The sequence below is a fragment of the Zea mays genome, chromosome 5 (assembly GCF_902167145.1).
Source record: "Zea mays cultivar B73 chromosome 5, Zm-B73-REFERENCE-NAM-5.0, whole genome shotgun sequence".
Classification (NCBI taxonomy): domain Eukaryota; kingdom Viridiplantae; phylum Streptophyta; class Magnoliopsida; order Poales; family Poaceae; genus Zea; species Zea mays.
In genome coordinates this window covers 7,295,418-7,311,936 of record NC_050100.1, presented here as the reverse complement: position 1 = coordinate 7,311,936, position 16,519 = coordinate 7,295,418, and the positions used below count along the sequence as shown (strand labels likewise).

Genomic DNA, 16,519 nt, shown 5'->3' with positions numbered 1-16,519 from the left:
ACAATTGAGAAAAAACCAATCAAGTTAAAAATCAAACTCGTACCTACGTCCACGAATATAAACTTACATAAAAAAAACATCTAGACTGGCACTCTATAGAACTTTTACTTGCGAACACGCGGATAAATATATGGTTGTTACCATCCCTAGTCCCTATGCTGCTATGCAGCACGAGGACGGCGCTGGACCTCTTATTATGTGCTAACTAGGTATATGCCCGTGCGTTGCAACGGGTAATACTAATGCAGGCATAGGTCATTGTTTAGTGAGGTAATCAACCGGCAGGGTGACACTTGTGTATGTGTAGATCATTGTTTAGTGATGTTATCAACCAAACTTCATGCGTTGGGTCGACATGCGAGGGAGGTGGCATTGGGAGGCAGGCTCGGGGGGGGGGGGGGGGGGCAGAGCGTCGGGTGTGTGGGACCGCGAATTGCGTCGGGAGGCAGATTGGAGGGCGTTAGGTGGATGGAGGCCGCGACATGTGGAACGTGGCGCGGTTAGAGTGAGAGGCGGAAAGAGGTGGAGGAGGCCGGGTGCGGACAGTTCTGCCAAAGTGGCCTTAGGCGAGTCGTGACTGCGTCTGCTACCCGAGCTTGGCCTCGGATGAGTCGTGACTGCGTCTGCTGGCCGGGCTTGGCCTCGGATGAGTCGTGACTGCCTGTCGCACCCGGGCTTGGCCTCAGACGAGTCGTGATTATGTCTCCTGCTCGAGGGTGTCCTTAGGCGAGTTGTGACTGCATCTCCCGCCGGGCTTGGCCCTCTCCAGCCCGAGAGTGGTCTCGAGCGAGTCATGACTGCGTATCCCACCGGAGGATGGTCTCGGGCGAGTTGTGATTACTTGTCTTGCCGGAGGTTGGCCTTGGGCCAGTCGTGATTGTCTATCCCACTCGTAGATGGCCTCGAGCGAGTCATTACTGCCTGTCCCGCCCGCGGATGGCCTCAGGCGAGTTGTGACTATCTGTCCCACCTGAGGATGGCCACGGACGAGTCGTGACTACGTCTCCCGCCAGGGGTTGCCCTTGGGCGAGTCATGACTGCATGTCCCACCCGAGGGTGGCCTCAGGCGAGCCGTGACTGAATGTCTAGCTAGGGCTTGGCCTCGGTTGAGTCGCGACTACGTCTCCCATTGGGGGTTGGCCTCGGGCGAGTCGTGACTGCCTGTCTCGCCCAAGAATGGCCTTAGGCGAGTCGTGGTTGCCTGTCTCGCTTAGGCTTGGCCTCGAACGAGTCGTGATTGTGTCTCCCGCCTGAGGGTGGCCTTAGGCGAGTCGTGACTGCCTCTCCCCCCGAGGATGGTCTCGAGTGAATCGTGACTGCCTCTCCCACCCAGGGTTGCCCTCGGGCGAATCATTACTGCCTTTCCCGCCCGGGGTTGCCTCGGGCGAGTCATTACTGCCAGTACCGCACGGGGTTGTCCTCGGGCGAGTCGTGTCTGCTTGTCCCGCCCGAGGGTGGCCACGAGAGAGTCATGGCTGCTTGTCCCACCTGGGCATGGCCTCGGGTGACTCGTGCCTATGTCTCCTGCCCAAGAGTGTCCTAGGACAAGTCGTGACTGTTTGTCCCGTGTAGGCTTGGCCTCAAGCGAGTCGTCACTGCCTCTCCCACCCGAGAGTGGCCTCGGCCAAGTTGTGATTGCGTCTCTCGCCTGGGCTTGGTCTCGGGCGACTCATGACTGTCTGTCCCATCTGGGCATGGCCTTGAGCGAGTCATGATTGCGTTTCACGCCCAAAGGTGGCCTCGGACGAGTCGTGACTGCGTCTCCTGCCCAGGCTTGGCCTCGGACGAGTCATGATTGTGTCTCCCGCCCGAGGTTGGCCTCGGGCGAGTCGTAACTACATCTCCCGTCCGGGCTTGGCCTTGGGCGATTCTTGACAGCCTCTCCCGCTCGAGAATGGCCTCGAGCGAGTCATGACTACGTATCACGCCGGGGGTTGGCCTCGGGCGAGTGGTGACTACCTGTCCCGCCTGATGATGGCCACGGGCGAGTCGTGACTACTTCTCCCACCCTGGGTTGTCCTCGGGCGAGTTGTAACTTTGTACCCATCGGGGTTGGCCTCAGGCGAGCTGTAACTGTGTATCCCACCCGGGGGTTGGCGTTGGGCGAGTCGTGACTGTCTGTCCCGCCCGCGGATGACCTCAGGCGAGTCGTTATTGCCTGTCCTGCCTAGGCTTGGCCTCGGACGAGTCGTGACTGTGTCTCCCGCCTGAGAGTGGTCTAGGAAGAATCGTAACTGCCTGTCCTATTTTGGCTTTGCCTCGGGCAAGTCATAACTGCCCCTCCCACCGAGGATTGGCCTCGGGCGAGTCGTTACTGCCTCTCCCACCCGATGGTGGTGGTGCACGCGGGGACGGCGGAGGTAGGCCGATCGTGGGGGCGGTGCGCTCATCTCCTCGAGGAAGCTATCACCGCAGGAGGAGAAGGAGACAAGGAGGCACTACATATTTGTGACATGTCTTTAATTGGATACACCTACAAAACAATTATAAATATTGCATAAAAAATAAAACACATGCAAACAATAACCGTGTAAATTTCAAACTCATATTTACCATGTCATGGTCTAGGTAAAGTAAAACCCTTCATTCAGCACTATATATTTGTGACATGTCTTTAATTGGATATAGCTCGTCTGTTTTAGTTTCAACATCACTGTCTCGCTTTAGAAAGTTGAACTGAAAAGCATTTTCTATGTGGACACGACCTCCAGATTGGCACTTTAGATGATCTTGAGATTTTATTAAATTTATGCAATAGTCTATCACCTGCAAATGTGTAAGTTGTTGTTAAAAATACCTATCACAATTATGAGACAGATATCACATCATATACTACGACCCTAATGTTGCAATACAACTCAATCTTTTCCTCAACTGTTGTGAATGGCAAGGAAAAAAACATGCCCTCCGTTATTGACTATAGATGACAAAGGACGCAGTCCTCCAAGTAGATGATTTCAGACAATTTTTGGTAAAATGCAGAAAATTAAGCTTCAATGGGGTATCTTTTTGGCTTTATCATAAATCGATTTTTTTCTCTAAAATTTCTGCATTTCGAAGGAGCCTAAACATATAAAACTACCATGTAATTAATCCACATTTTCCCTCCTGCGTTTTTTTCATGTGAACTAAACCACCTTTTTCGAGTAAAATTTCCATGTGAACTAATCCATGTTTTTTTTCTGCCGCGCAAGTTTGTCATGTGAACTATTTTTTATAATGCTCAATTTTCCATGTGAACTATGCCCCCTGATACGTAATTTTTGAGATTTTATTAAATTTATGCAATAGTCTATCACCTGCAAGTATGTAAGTTGTTGTTAAATATACCATAGTGGGTAAAAAATTATACATATTAGGGTCACCAAATGAAAAACTAAGCATAAATTATCTCATCACTTAGATATCGTAGTTGAGGTTGAATATAAACCAACATGAGTTGAGTTGGCTAGTGGGTGGGAGCTTAGGCGTTCTGCTCAAGGCATCCAGGGTTTGATTCCTGAGCCTAGTAGCATTTTTTTTGCTGCGACAATAACAGACGGGGGAGGGCAGAACGAGGGAGGGGCAGAACGGGGTGGCAGCCTACCCCCTTACATTCTTCATAGTAGTAGAGATAACTGATAATTACTTTGTACGGCGAGGATTGACGAATAATCCGCGGAAAGCTACTTCGAAGTCCTTCCATACCAGCCAGCAAACGAGACTTTTACTGGAAGCAGCTGGGCGTTCAACAAGGTGAGAGGAAAGCAGCTAACTTCCTGATAAAATTTCATGTCAAATCCCGTTCTCTGCTCCTCGGTGCGTTTGATTGCAATGACATAACGGAATGAGATGAGACGATCTCTCAAATTAGGTTGTTTGGTTATGGGTTAAGTGTTGAGATAGAACTATTTCAGTGTTATTCTCTGTTGTCTTTTAAAATTTGAGAGATGAGAACGGACGCCAAGGAACGTCCATGTAACTGTCCCGCGTCGAAACACACACCAACGAGAAATTTGACTTGTCTCGGTTCTCTATGTGTGTGCGGGTGGGGGGACGGACTAGGGTCTAGGGAGGGGGGGTGTTAAAAAAAACCAGGAACGTGGTCGATGATGCTTGCCGCGAAGAGGAGAAAGTGGTCGAGAAGCCGCGCTCATCCTTGTCTGCAGCTGCGTTTGTGAAGGAAAAAAAAAATGACGGCGTCAGATTTTGACCGCCACGACAGGTACATCGGAGAAATCCGGAACTGGGTGGTGTGGCGGTGTGTGTGGGCACTGGCGGTGGGATAATGTAGCGAGGGAAAGGCCGGAATGGGTCCGTGGGGCGCCTTGCAGCAGCATTTTTAGAGACTGGGCTGGAGCGACCAGCTGGGCTCACAAGTTCGAGTGCTTTGCTGGAGTTGACCTCTTCCTAGCCCATGGAGAGAGGATACCTCCTTTTTTTTTGCTGCTTGGCTGAATGGCTGATACAGGAACACAACACCTTACACCTGCACTCTTAAACGATGAACCCTCAGACTAACCGCAACGCAGCCCCCTACCCTTGCATGCGGCCTATAGGGGGCACTCCACGGCCTCAGCGGTGCCCCCTACAGCGCTCCCTACGCGCTGGTCCCCTTCTTTCTCCCTCCAGATCTAGCGTGTCACTGTTCATCACCCTAAACATTGTGCTGTGCGTCCATAAGTAATTGTTAGTAGATAAAAAATTGATAGTTGATATAGGAAATGATATTTTATAGTTGTAGTGGGGTATAGAGGAGTATTTAGGGGGAACCGCTGCGGGAGATGAAAAAATAGGGGAAAAAATAGGGGGGAAAGTGATACAGGGGGAAAAATTTAGGGGTAACGGTTGCGGATAGCCTCAACAGTGCCCCTTGGCAACCCCCTCCCCTTGCATGGCGGCTGTAGGGGGCACTCTACGGCCGCAGCGGTGCCCCCTACAGCGCCCCCTATGCGCCGGCCTTCTTCTCTCTCTCCCTAGATATAGTGTGTCACTGTTCATCCCCTAAACACTATGTTGTAGATCCACGAGTAATTGTTAGTAGATAAAAATTGATAGTTGATATAGAAAATGATATTTTATAGTTGTAGTGGGGCATAGTATAGGGGGGAGTATTTATGGGGAACCGCTGCGGGAGATGAAAAAATAGGGGGGAAAAGTGATATAGGGGGAAAAATTTAGGGATAACGGTTGCGGATAGCCTCATGCCCAGACATAAGAGAAAGTGAACGGAAGTCGCAGCAACGAGAATGGCATTTGTGAGGCCTCGGGGTTCTCGCGCTCCACCACCGGAAGGTTCCATCTGCCTGCCACTAGAAGAAAAGGGGCAAGGAACAAACAAGACACACCCAAAACAGCAGCAGCCGAGGGGCGTCTCGTCCTCATGAGTCACGCGCCGATGCAGAGAGCGACGAGCGAGCAGGAGGCCAGGATCAGCAGCCGCACGGTGGTGAGTCCAGCCACCGGGAGGACGCTGGCAGCAGCGCTGTTGTCGTTGAGGGCTGTCGGACCCATCGTGGGAGGGCTGTACACGCCGGGCGAACTATTGCTTGTCGTCGCAGCAGCACTGCATAAAACCACAGAAGGACACTGAACAGTCAGCTCAGAGTTACGATGGCAGGCAGCTGCATACACACAGATGAACACGAACAATCGCAGCCTCAGTGTTAATCGATGCAGCCAGATGTGGGAAACTGGGGAAAGAAACGGATCCCCGCTGCCACGCGCAAGTTACCGCCTTTATTCCAGGACTTCCATCCCCGAGAACAACACACGGCCGCCCACCGGAATCCGGATGCATGGGTGCCGCATCGCTGAAGGCTCCAAATCTGGCATAGCACTCACTAGGGCCAGGGCACCAGCCACCAGGCTTCGGGGTCAAGCCTTTTCTAAAGAGGGGCGAGCAGAAGCCAGAACTGCTGATATCTTCAGGTTGTTCAGTTACTGCAAGATGCGGCTCTTCCCTGACCAATCCTTACTGTCTTTCAATCAGTATCAGTTCAGTAAATTGGATGGGAAACGTAGTAGATGGCTTTTGCTCTGGCTAGTGAAGTCAGTTCTGTTGTGCTTGTACCAAGAAATGCCGATGCTACGAACTCACGACAGCATGGCACGCCTCTATCTCTATCTATCAAGAAAACCGAGAAAGGAGCGCGAAAAGTGTTAGAATTATAGGCATTTTTCATGTCATTTTAATTCCATAAATTAACATTATGATGATGACATATAAAATATAATTAATTATGACATCAAATATATCCATAACAATATGGATCATGAGAACATATAGCATATGAATTATATAAATCATATAAATACGATAAACATGTAGACTGACTGAACAATTGAAAATAAACAAATAGAAACATAAACAACATGATTGTAAAATTAAAAAAAACAGATATAACACATTATAAGGTAACAGAACAGATGAGATAAACTCTTTGCTATATATGAAACAGTACAAATGCATATATAAAACATATATAATCTGTAGAATGCAAAACAGTAAGGAAATAAACTGATCATACCCTCTCATGCGCTCTGATCCAGATCCTTGTCCAACTTCCTTTGTCATGTCGTAGATGTTTTGGGCAGTCGCGTAGACGCTCCCCAAAACCCTAATTGCCGATCCCCCGTGCAAGGTCTCGAACGGCACCGGCTTCGGAGGCACCTGCCCTCTCGCTTCTCTGTGCGCGCAGAGTCACGAGATGGAAATACCCTCAGTCGGCGGCTGGACTGTGATTCTGAAAGTGGTGTGTTCGCTCGTACCGAGTGACAGAGGTGCTCCTCTATTTAACCTCTCGCAGAGGGAAGTCGAAGGAGAAAGGTCGCCGAGTCACGCCAAGGGTCGGTCAGCTCTCGCCGAGTCATGTCATGAGTCGGCCAGCACTCGCCGAGTCACGCCATAAGTCGGCCAGCTGAAGGAGAAGGGTTACTCGGCTGGCTGACGAAGAGACAGAGTCACTCGGCTGACGTACGCGGTTAGTGAGTGCTAAAAATTAACACAACCACACCACGCCCGCTCGCCTGCCTGCCTGCCTGCCTGCCTCGCCTCGCCTCGCCTCGCCTCGCCACGCCACGCCTGGCCCGGCCCGGCCGGCGGCGGCGGCGGCGGCGCGCGCGCGCGTGTGGCACGCCCTTGTCCATTTCTTGACTTCTCAAGTTAAGTGGAATAAATCCCACCATATAAGTCAAGCCAACAGACCCTTGGACTTCCAATGTGGTACTATTGGTATTCTCCACCATTACACACCATAGAGTTTATTCAATAAATGGGCCAAGCCCATAAAAGATTCAACAATCCCCACCAAACTCTAGGGTTTGTAATGATGAAGTATCAGAATCACAATCCTTTGATATACCAGTGTTTCGATGGAGACTGTTAAGTTGATCATCCATCTAGAATAAGAGTTTCACTCATTCACAACTGAACAATGGACTAAGCCTTGAATTGACAGTTTTGTGCGAAATAAGATTCACTCAAATCCTTTGCTGATACTTGGCTGCAAAAGGGTATTCCCGTTGTTTAGAAGCATATAAGTCACACTTCAGTGCCTTTCATGAGTATTTAGGGATTACCCAAGTCCCATAGACTGTGACCAGCAGTCTGACTCATATAGGTGTATTCCTCAAAAGATGTTCTGTAGGACAACATCTCACCTTTATAAGACTCTTGGAATACATTAAGGTAAAAACCATCCTGCCTTACAGATAGGAAAGATGTGCATCAGAAATGAGTTAAGGAAGGGATCTTTCCTCACAATCTACTCCTAGCTTGTTTCTCCACTCTACTTCACGGGATCTCCGATCACATAGAGCAGGTTACCACTAGAGTAGATCTCACATGGGTCTCATACCCATTTCCCTCGATGCACTTTCTATCACATTGCGTGATAGACCCTTAGTGAATTGATCTGCCAGATTATTCGATGTGTGGACATAATCCACAGTTATAATTCCGGAGTTTTTCAACTTTCTGACAGATTTCAATCTCCTCTTAACATGCCTTGTAGACTTCATGTTATTCCTAGAACTGTTAACCTTTGTAATCACCGTTTGATTGTCACAGTTCATGGAAATAGCCGGTATCGGTTTTTCAACTACCGGTAAGTCCAATAGGAAATCACGAAGCCACTCGGCCTCAGCCCCAGCAGTGTCTAATGCTGCGAGTTCTGCTTCCATTGTAGACTTCGTTAAGATAGTCTGCTTGCAAGACTTCCAGGAAACAGCGCCACCTCCAAACAGAAACACATATCCGCTTGTGGCATAAAGCTCATCAGCATCAGAAATCCAGTTGGCATCACAATAGTCTTCCAGCACTTTTGGGTTTCCGGTATAATGAATACTGTATGTCATAGTACCTTTCAAAAACCGCAACACTCTCTCAAGAGCACGCCAGTGATCATCTCCTGGTTTCGACACAAACCGACTTAGCTTACTCACAACATAAGAGATGTCTGGCCTTGTTGCACTTGCAAGGTACATGAGCGAGCCAATGATTTGGGAGTATGTCAATTGATCCCTTGCTATTCTCCGATTCTTTCTCAATAGCACACTGGGATCATAAGGTGTTGGAGCAGGATCACAGTCACTAAAACCAAAGCGATTCAATACCTTTTCCACATAATGGGATTGTAACAAAGTTACCCCACCATCAGCTTCTCTAACAAGCTTGATGTTTAGAATGACATCAGCTTCTCCCAAATCTTTCATCTCGAAATTGCTCGATAGAAGATTTTTAACTTCCTCAATCACATTGAGATTTGATCCAAAGATCAAAATGTCATCAACATAAAGGCACAGCATAACAGACTCACCCCCACCATACCGATAGTATACACACGTGTCAGATTCATTTACAACAAAGCCAGCTGCTGTAAGAGTATTATCAAACTTTTCATGCCATTGCTTAGGTGCTTGTTTTTAGCCATACAATGATTTTATCAACCTGCACACCTTGTTCTCTTGACCATCCGCAATGAACCCTTCTGGCTGATCCATATAGATCTCCTCATCCAACTCTCCATTTAGGAAAGCTGTCTTAACATCCATCTGATGAATGATAAGACCATAAGAGGCTGCCACAGCTATTAATGTGCGAATTGTAGTCAATCGAGCCACTGGTGAGTAGGTATCAAAGAAATCTTCACCCTCCTTTTGGGTATATCCTTTGGCCACAAGCCTTGCCTTGTACCTCTCGATTGTACCATCAGGCCTAAGCTTTTTCTTGAAGATCCATTTGCAACCTATAGGTTGACAACCATAAGGACGGTCAACGACCTCCCAAGTTCCATTAGACATAATAGATTCCATCTCACTCCTTACTGCTTCCTTCCATAAGTCAGCATCAGGAGAGGAATATGCCTCACTAATGGTAGTTGGTGTGTCTTCCACAAGGTATACTATAAAGTCATTACCAAAGGATTTTGCAACCCTCTGTCTCTTGCTCTTTCGAGTGACTATAGTGTCATCCTCCTCAGGGATGTGCACGTAAGAATCCTCAGCATGATCTATAGGAATCGACAGTTCGTGCTCATGGGGAATTATAGTCTCATGACTTGTATCACTAGGTGTATTCTTCATGGGAAACTCATTCTCAAAAAATGTTGCGTCTCTTGATTCCATGATAGTATCAACATACATATCAGGCACATCAGATTTTATAATTAAGAACCTATACCCAGTGCTGTGAAAAGAGTACCCAAGGAATATACAGTCAACAGTTTTAGGCCCAAGTTTACGCTTTTTGTTGATTGGCACATTCACTTTAGCCAAGCAACCCCAAGTGCGCAAATATGAGAGATTTAATCTTCTCTTTTCCCATTCCTCAAATGGAGTGATCTCTTTGTTCTTTGTTGGAACTCTATTCAGGACATGACATGCTGTCAAAATCGCCTCACCCCACCATGCCTTGGATAATCCCGCTGTACTCAACATGGCATTCACCAAATCTGTTAGAGTGCGGTTTTTCCTTTCAGCAATCCCATTGGATTGTGGTGAGAATGGCGGTGTCCTCTCATGAATAATACCATGTTCCACGCAGAACTCATCGAACACATTAGAGAAATATTCTCCACCTCGGTCGGACCTTAAACGTTTTATTTTCCTCTAAAGTTGGTTCTCTACTTCAGCTTTATAGGCCTTAAAATAATTGAACGCTTCATCTTTTGTTTTTAAGAGATACACATAACAAAATCTAGTGGAGTCATCTATAAAAGTGAGAAAGTATCTTTTACCACCTTTGGTCAAAATTCCATTCATCTCGCACAGATCAGAATGAACAAGTTCTAGAGGTGCCAAACTCCTCGCCTCAGCAGCCTTGTGAGGCTTGCGGGGTTGTTTTGATTCAACACACACATGACACTTAAACTTTTTGACCAAATTAAATTTAGGAATTAAATTTATATTTGCTAACCGCATAAGACAGCCAAAGCTTGCATGACAAAAACGTGAATGCCATAAATCCGACTCATCAGAAAAATGAACAGAATTCACGAGTTTATTACACACATCATGCAGTGATAAGCGGAACAAGCCTCCGCAGTCATATCCTTTACCAACAAAAATACCATGTTTAGACACAACACATTTATTAGACTCAAGAACAACTTTGTATCCATCTCGACATAGCATAGACGCGCTAACGAGATTCTTCTTGATAGAGGGCACATGCTGCACGCTCTTCAATGGCACCGTCTTTCCCGAAGTAAACTTCAGAATGACCGTACCAACACCAAGAACATGAGCACGCGACCCATTTCCCATTAACAAGGCGCCAGACCTCCCGACCTGGTAGGAGGAGAACATAGAGGCATCAGCACACACATGAATATTTGCACCACTGTCCATCCACCACTCAGGTGAATTACAAACTGAGAGAACAAATGGTAAAGAATTACCATACCCAGATGTTCCATCTTCAGTTTCAGTGGTTACAACATTAGCTGATTTCTTGTCCTGAGTGAACTTGCGATCAGGGCACTCTCTAGCCCAATGTTGATCACTGCCACAGACAAAGCAACCTCCCTTTCCCTTGTTATTGTTGTTCTTCTTTTTAAACTGTGCTGTTTGAACAGGTTTATTCGCGTTCTCTGGTTTGTTCTGGTTTTTCTTCTTGTTAAACTTGCGGAAGTTTCTCTTCTGCACCACATTAGCAGTAGAGGTCTCCACACCTTTTCCATTGTCCTTTGATCTAGCTCTTTCCTCAACATCAAGAGTACCAATGAGCTCCTCCACATTGAACTCTTGTCTCTTATGTTTGAGAGAGGTAGCAAAGTCCTTCCAAGAAGGTGGCAACTTGGCGATTATACCGCCAGCCACAAACTTGTCAGGCAAAGGACAAGGAAAAAGTTCGAGTTCCTTAGCTAGTGCCTGAAATTCATGAGCCTGTTCCACTACAGATCGGTTCTCAACCATCTTGTAGTCATACAGCTGCTCCATGAGGTACAGCTCGCTACCAGCGTCAGTAACTCCAAACTTTCCAACAAGAGCATCCCACAGCTCTTTCCCTGTGGGAAGGATGATATAGCTTTTCTGGAATTTTGTATCCAGTGCGCTAATTACTGCTCCTCGAAAGAGGTTGTCTTCAGCCTTAAACTTAGCCTCATCCTCAGGAGGTAAGTTGGCAGGCTTGCTCTCAGCAACATGAAAACAAGACATTGCAGTTAGCCACAATTCCATCTTAGCTTTCCATATCAAGAAGTTTTTACCATCAAAAGGATCAGGCTTTAGCACAGCAGCAAAACCTCTGACAGAAAAATGCCTAACATTAGGTTTTTGAAATGTTAGAATTATAGGCATTTTCCATGTCATTTTAATTCCATAAATTAACATTATGATGATGACATATAAAATATAATTAATCATGACATCAAATATATCCATAACAATATGGATCATGAGAACATATAGCATATGAATTATATAAATCATATAAATACGATAAACATGTAGACTGACTGAACAATTGAAAATAAGCAAATAGAAACATAAACAACATGATTGTAAAATTAAAACAAACAGATATAACACATTATAAGGTAACAGAACAGATGAGATAAACTCTTTGCTATATATGAAACAGTACAAATGCATATATAAAATATATATAATCTGTAGAATGCAAAACAGTAAGGAAATAAACTGATCATACCCTCCCATGCGCTCTGATCCAGATCCTTGTCCAACTTCCTTTGTCATGTCGTAGATGTTTTGGGCAGTCGCGTAGACGCTCACCAAAAACCTAATTGCCGATCCCCCGTGCAAGGTCTCGAACGGCACCGGCTTCGGAGGCACCTGCCCTCTCGCTTCTCTGTGCGCGCAGAGTCACGAGATGAAAATACCCTCAGTCGGCGGCTGGACTGTGATTCTGAAAGTGGTGGCCAAGGGTCGGTCAGCTCTCGCCGAGTCATGTCATGAGTCGGCCAGCACTCGCCGAGTCACGCCATAAGTCGGCCAGCTGAAGGAGAAGGGTCACTCGGCTGGCTGACGAAGAGACAGAGTCACTCGGCTGGCTGACGCGGTTAGTGAGTGCTAAAAATTAACACAACCACACCACGCCCGCTCGCCTGCCACGCCACGCCACGCCAGGCGGCGCGCGCGCGCGTGTGGCACGCCCTTGTCCATTTCTTGACTTCTCAAGTTAGGGCTTGTTCGGTTAGCTCTCAATCCATGTGGATTGAGTGAGATTAGATGAGTTTGAATCCTAAACAAGTCAAACTTCTTAAGAACTTTTTCCAATCTCATCCAATCCATGTGTATTGGGAATAACCGAACAAGGCCTTAAGTGAAATAAATCCCACCATATAAGTCAAGCCAACGGACCCTTGGACTTCCAATGTGGTAATATTGGTATTCTCCACCATTACACACCATAGAGTTTATTTAATAAATGGGCCAAGCCCATAAAAGATTCAACAAAAAGTGGCAATGCCGTGCGATGATTACCTTGGGGTCGCAGGGTACGTGCAGCCATTGCCGCCTGCAGACACGAAAGAGACAGGGAGTCAAGCGCAGCGTCAGGAATCTCAGCCAAGCATCCGAAAACGTCCTGGGATGCAGAAGAGGACTCACTCGGGTCGCTGTTGCTGAGCGTGGCGGTGCCGGAGAAGACGCAGGCCTGCGGGTTCTGGCTGTTGCGCTGGTAGAAGCTGTTGACGGCGTAGGAGCAGTGGGCCTTGACGGTGTCCGGGGCGAAGCAGGCGCCGCTCTGCAGGATGGGCTTGCAGTCGGCGCCGGCGCCGCACGCGTAGTCCAGCGCCTTCTGCAGCGCGCTGTCCGCCAGCTCCGGGCGGCACACGCACCACGCGCCGTCTTGCAGTTCCAGGCACAAACCACAAGGCATCCAGCGGCAGCGAGAGCCCAGGTTTCAGAAAAAAAAAGATTGCAAAGGAAGGAAACCCATGCATGGCGTGTGGCAAGAGAATCAGCGGGGCCGCAACGCACCTGAGCGGCCGGCGAGCGCGGCGGCCACCGCTACCAGCAGGAAGACGTGAGCTGCGTCCGCCATCGATGATGTGGCTTGCTTTGAGGCCGCGACGGCAGTGAACAAGCTCGACGTACTCTACAATGCGGCCGCCGGCGCCCCTTGTACAACTCTCGCTCTCTCTCTCTTCCTCGCTTGAACCGAAGCGACGACAAGGGGGGTTTAATCCAGCAGCTTGGGCAGGGAGTTGGGCAGCGCCCAGTTTTGTGAAGCACTCCACTCCGGTAGAAGCCTCCAAGGCTCCAGCCGCAGCCACCGCCCGCCCGGTCCAGCCGAGCGCTAGCGCCAGAAGGCAGTGTTGCTTTTCGAGAACGGTCAAAACGCATGGCCAGTGCCTACCAGTGGAGGAGGCGCTGTGTGGATCGGCAGACAGGCTGGCAAGGGCAGTGCCCCTGCGTCCGTGGCCCACAGGGCCGCAGTAAGGCCTTGTTCGGCACCTTGGATTTTTTTTCCAGGTTGGTTGTATGTGAGGGAAAGGAGGGACAACATATAGTTTTCAACAAACAGGTTGAAAACTGTGTTCGGCACCTTGGATTAGTTTGAAAAAAAATCCAAGGTGCCGAACAAGGCCGAAGTTGTCGGCGGCAGGGAGGATATCATCGTCGCGACGCCGACAAACCACTCACCGGCACCCTCTCTTCTTGCTTGCGTCGCCACCATCGCTCGGAAGTCGGAATGTCGCCTGCCTTGGATTTGTTTCCAGACCCTTCGTGTCCTGGCTCTGATCCAGGAGCTCCGCTCGCAAAAAAAATTTCCAAACCCATGGGCTAGAATCCTGATAGGCTTAACCGAACATAAAAAAAGAATAGGATCTGGGAATTTTACTGGGCTCGGATTTAACCTGGATTGGTCCCCAATCCAGATCTAACCCGGTCTGGTTGGGCACAACCGAACGAGGCCTAAAATGGGAGCAGTATTGTATGTGAGGGAAAGGAGGGACAACATACGTACCGTATTTAACACTAAGGCACTGTTTGGGAACACAGTTTTCCAAACTATAGCTTTTCAAATACTAAAGTATACTTTAGTCATGATATTACTATAGTTTACAATGCTTCAGTTTTCGAATACAACAGTATCCAATACATCAAGGTGTTTGGGAAAACTTTGGTTGAGACCAATCAGTCAGAGCAGGACCAAGCTGGCGCTCTCTTTACAGAGAAAAACTTTGGCTGAGACCAAAGTTTCCAAAACTGCAAAACAAGTGCAGTATTTACAATACTACAGTTTAGTATACAGAGATTTCAGATGAGTTTCCAAACAACTCAAAGTATATAATACCACAGTATTACTCAATACTACAGTATTGCTTCAATACTGCAGAAAAACTTTGTTCCCAAACACCCCCTAAGCAGTATTTAATACTATGGATACGAGACCATTATCAGTAGCCATTTTACAGGGGTTTTGTTCTCATTAAATGGCATGCCACATTAGCAAGCAGGATGATATAACGGGTAATTTAATAGAGATGATATGATTTTCACAAGAGATGAAAGATTGACACAACAATATTAGAAACAGCGCCATGAAACTATGCATTGAGAGAAACTACGACAGAGAAACTACTAAGGGCCTGTTCGGTTTCAGTGGATTGAGCACTCGAAATAATTCCTAACTGAATTGTTTGTCTAATTTATATAAGGTTTGATGGGCTGAAACAATTCTTATTGAAATCCGGTATAAACGAACAGGCTCTAAGGGTTTGTTCGGTTTCATCTCAATCCATGTGGATTTGAAGGGATTAGGTAAGTTTAAATCCATAGCAAGTCAAAATCTCTACTAAAATTTTCCAATCTCATCCAATCCATATAGCGTAGGAATAACCGAATAAGCCCTAAGTGATTCATATATCTGCTACCTCACTAAGAAATCACTATAGAAACTATAAGTTCCAATTTTAATTTTTGTTGTTGTGGTATCATAATAAATGTGGATGTGACGATACGGCTAGTGATCTGCGCGTGGACTCTACAGATAGAAACTATAGATGCTCATCCCAACGCAAAAACAATGGTTTATTGGATCTTCGTTGATGTATGATGATTATGCTATGCAAAATGATGTGATGATGTTATGTTATGTAAAATGATATTTTGTGCCGAAGATACACACATTCCTGCAATGGGGCACAATCTTTTGTATCAATACTGACTTTTTCATTATAAGCCTCCCTTAGGAGCTTCTTCGCCTTTTACTTCAGCGGAATCAGCGTTTATTTTTCGCTGTAAGTTCTGCATCCCCTTAGGAACGTCTTTGGAACTTCTTCGCCCTTTACTTAGGCGGTATAAGCTCTGCATTCCCTTAGGAACGTCTTTGGAGCTTCTTCGCCTTTTACTTAGGCGGTATAAGCTCTGCATTCCCTTAGGAACGTCTTTGGAGCTTCTTCGCCTTTTACTTAGGCGGTATAAGCTCTGCATTCCCTTAGGAACGTCTTTGGAGCTTCTTCGCCTTTTACTTAGGCGGTATCAGCGTTGACTTTTCGCTGTATGCTCTGCATTCCTTTTGGAACGACTTTGGAGCAGAAAACTTACACTGCGCTCCCTTCGGAACGACTTTTTGTGACTTCGTCAGACTTACTCTGCGTTCCTTAGAACGACTTTTTGTTGCTTCGAAGGATTTTCGATAGTCCGAAGGTCCTTTTTATTATCACAAACCTGTGAAGAAAACATATTTTTCTTGTAGGTATCAACGAAACTAATTACATGAAACCTAAACAATGTCCTTTATTAGAAAAAATAAAACTGAATGAAAAAGATTGCTATTAAGGTAGGATATTTGTCAATAGATGTGTTTTGACTCTGGCACGGTGCTGTTGACCGTGCGAGCTTCGGACTGTTCTCTGAAGTCCCTTTGATGTGGAGCATATTGGCTCCCTTCTGGCTGCTGGCCTTGTTGCAACGGAGGTGGAGGCGGGGGCTGTTGCCAGGAAGCTGAAGGCTGACTTGCCGAAGCAGCAGAGAGTGCAGGATGGTTGCCCACATATTCTGGGATGTAGGGCGAATGATACGAAGCAGTGTGCATGACCTGCTTCGGCTGAGCCTGTTGCGCGGC

At 47.1% G+C, this 16,519-nt stretch overlaps 1 protein-coding gene across 2 annotated transcripts; it reads right to left on the bottom strand.

Moving 5' to 3' along the window:
* Positions 1–5,041: 5,041 nt before the first annotated feature.
* LOC103625874 (PLASMODESMATA CALLOSE-BINDING PROTEIN 3) lies at positions 5,042–13,900 on the bottom strand. Of its 2 annotated transcripts, XM_020537866.3 has the most exons (5): positions 13,426–13,900; positions 13,054–13,293; positions 12,928–12,961; positions 12,134–12,292; positions 5,042–5,545 (listed from the first exon to the last, which is right to left on the bottom strand). In XM_020537866.3, exons 1-5 carry the CDS (start codon positions 13,487–13,489, stop codon positions 5,368–5,370), a joined length of 675 nt encoding a protein of 224 aa, XP_020393455.1. In that variant the 5' UTR covers positions 13,490–13,900; the 3' UTR covers positions 5,042–5,367. The 2 variants fall into 2 exon arrangements, with proteins under 2 accessions (XP_020393455.1, XP_008644495.1); XM_008646273.4 differs by lacking the exon at positions 12,134–12,292 and having other exon boundaries at positions 5,126–5,545; positions 13,426–13,882.
* Between the last annotated feature and the right edge of the window lie 2,619 nt (positions 13,901–16,519).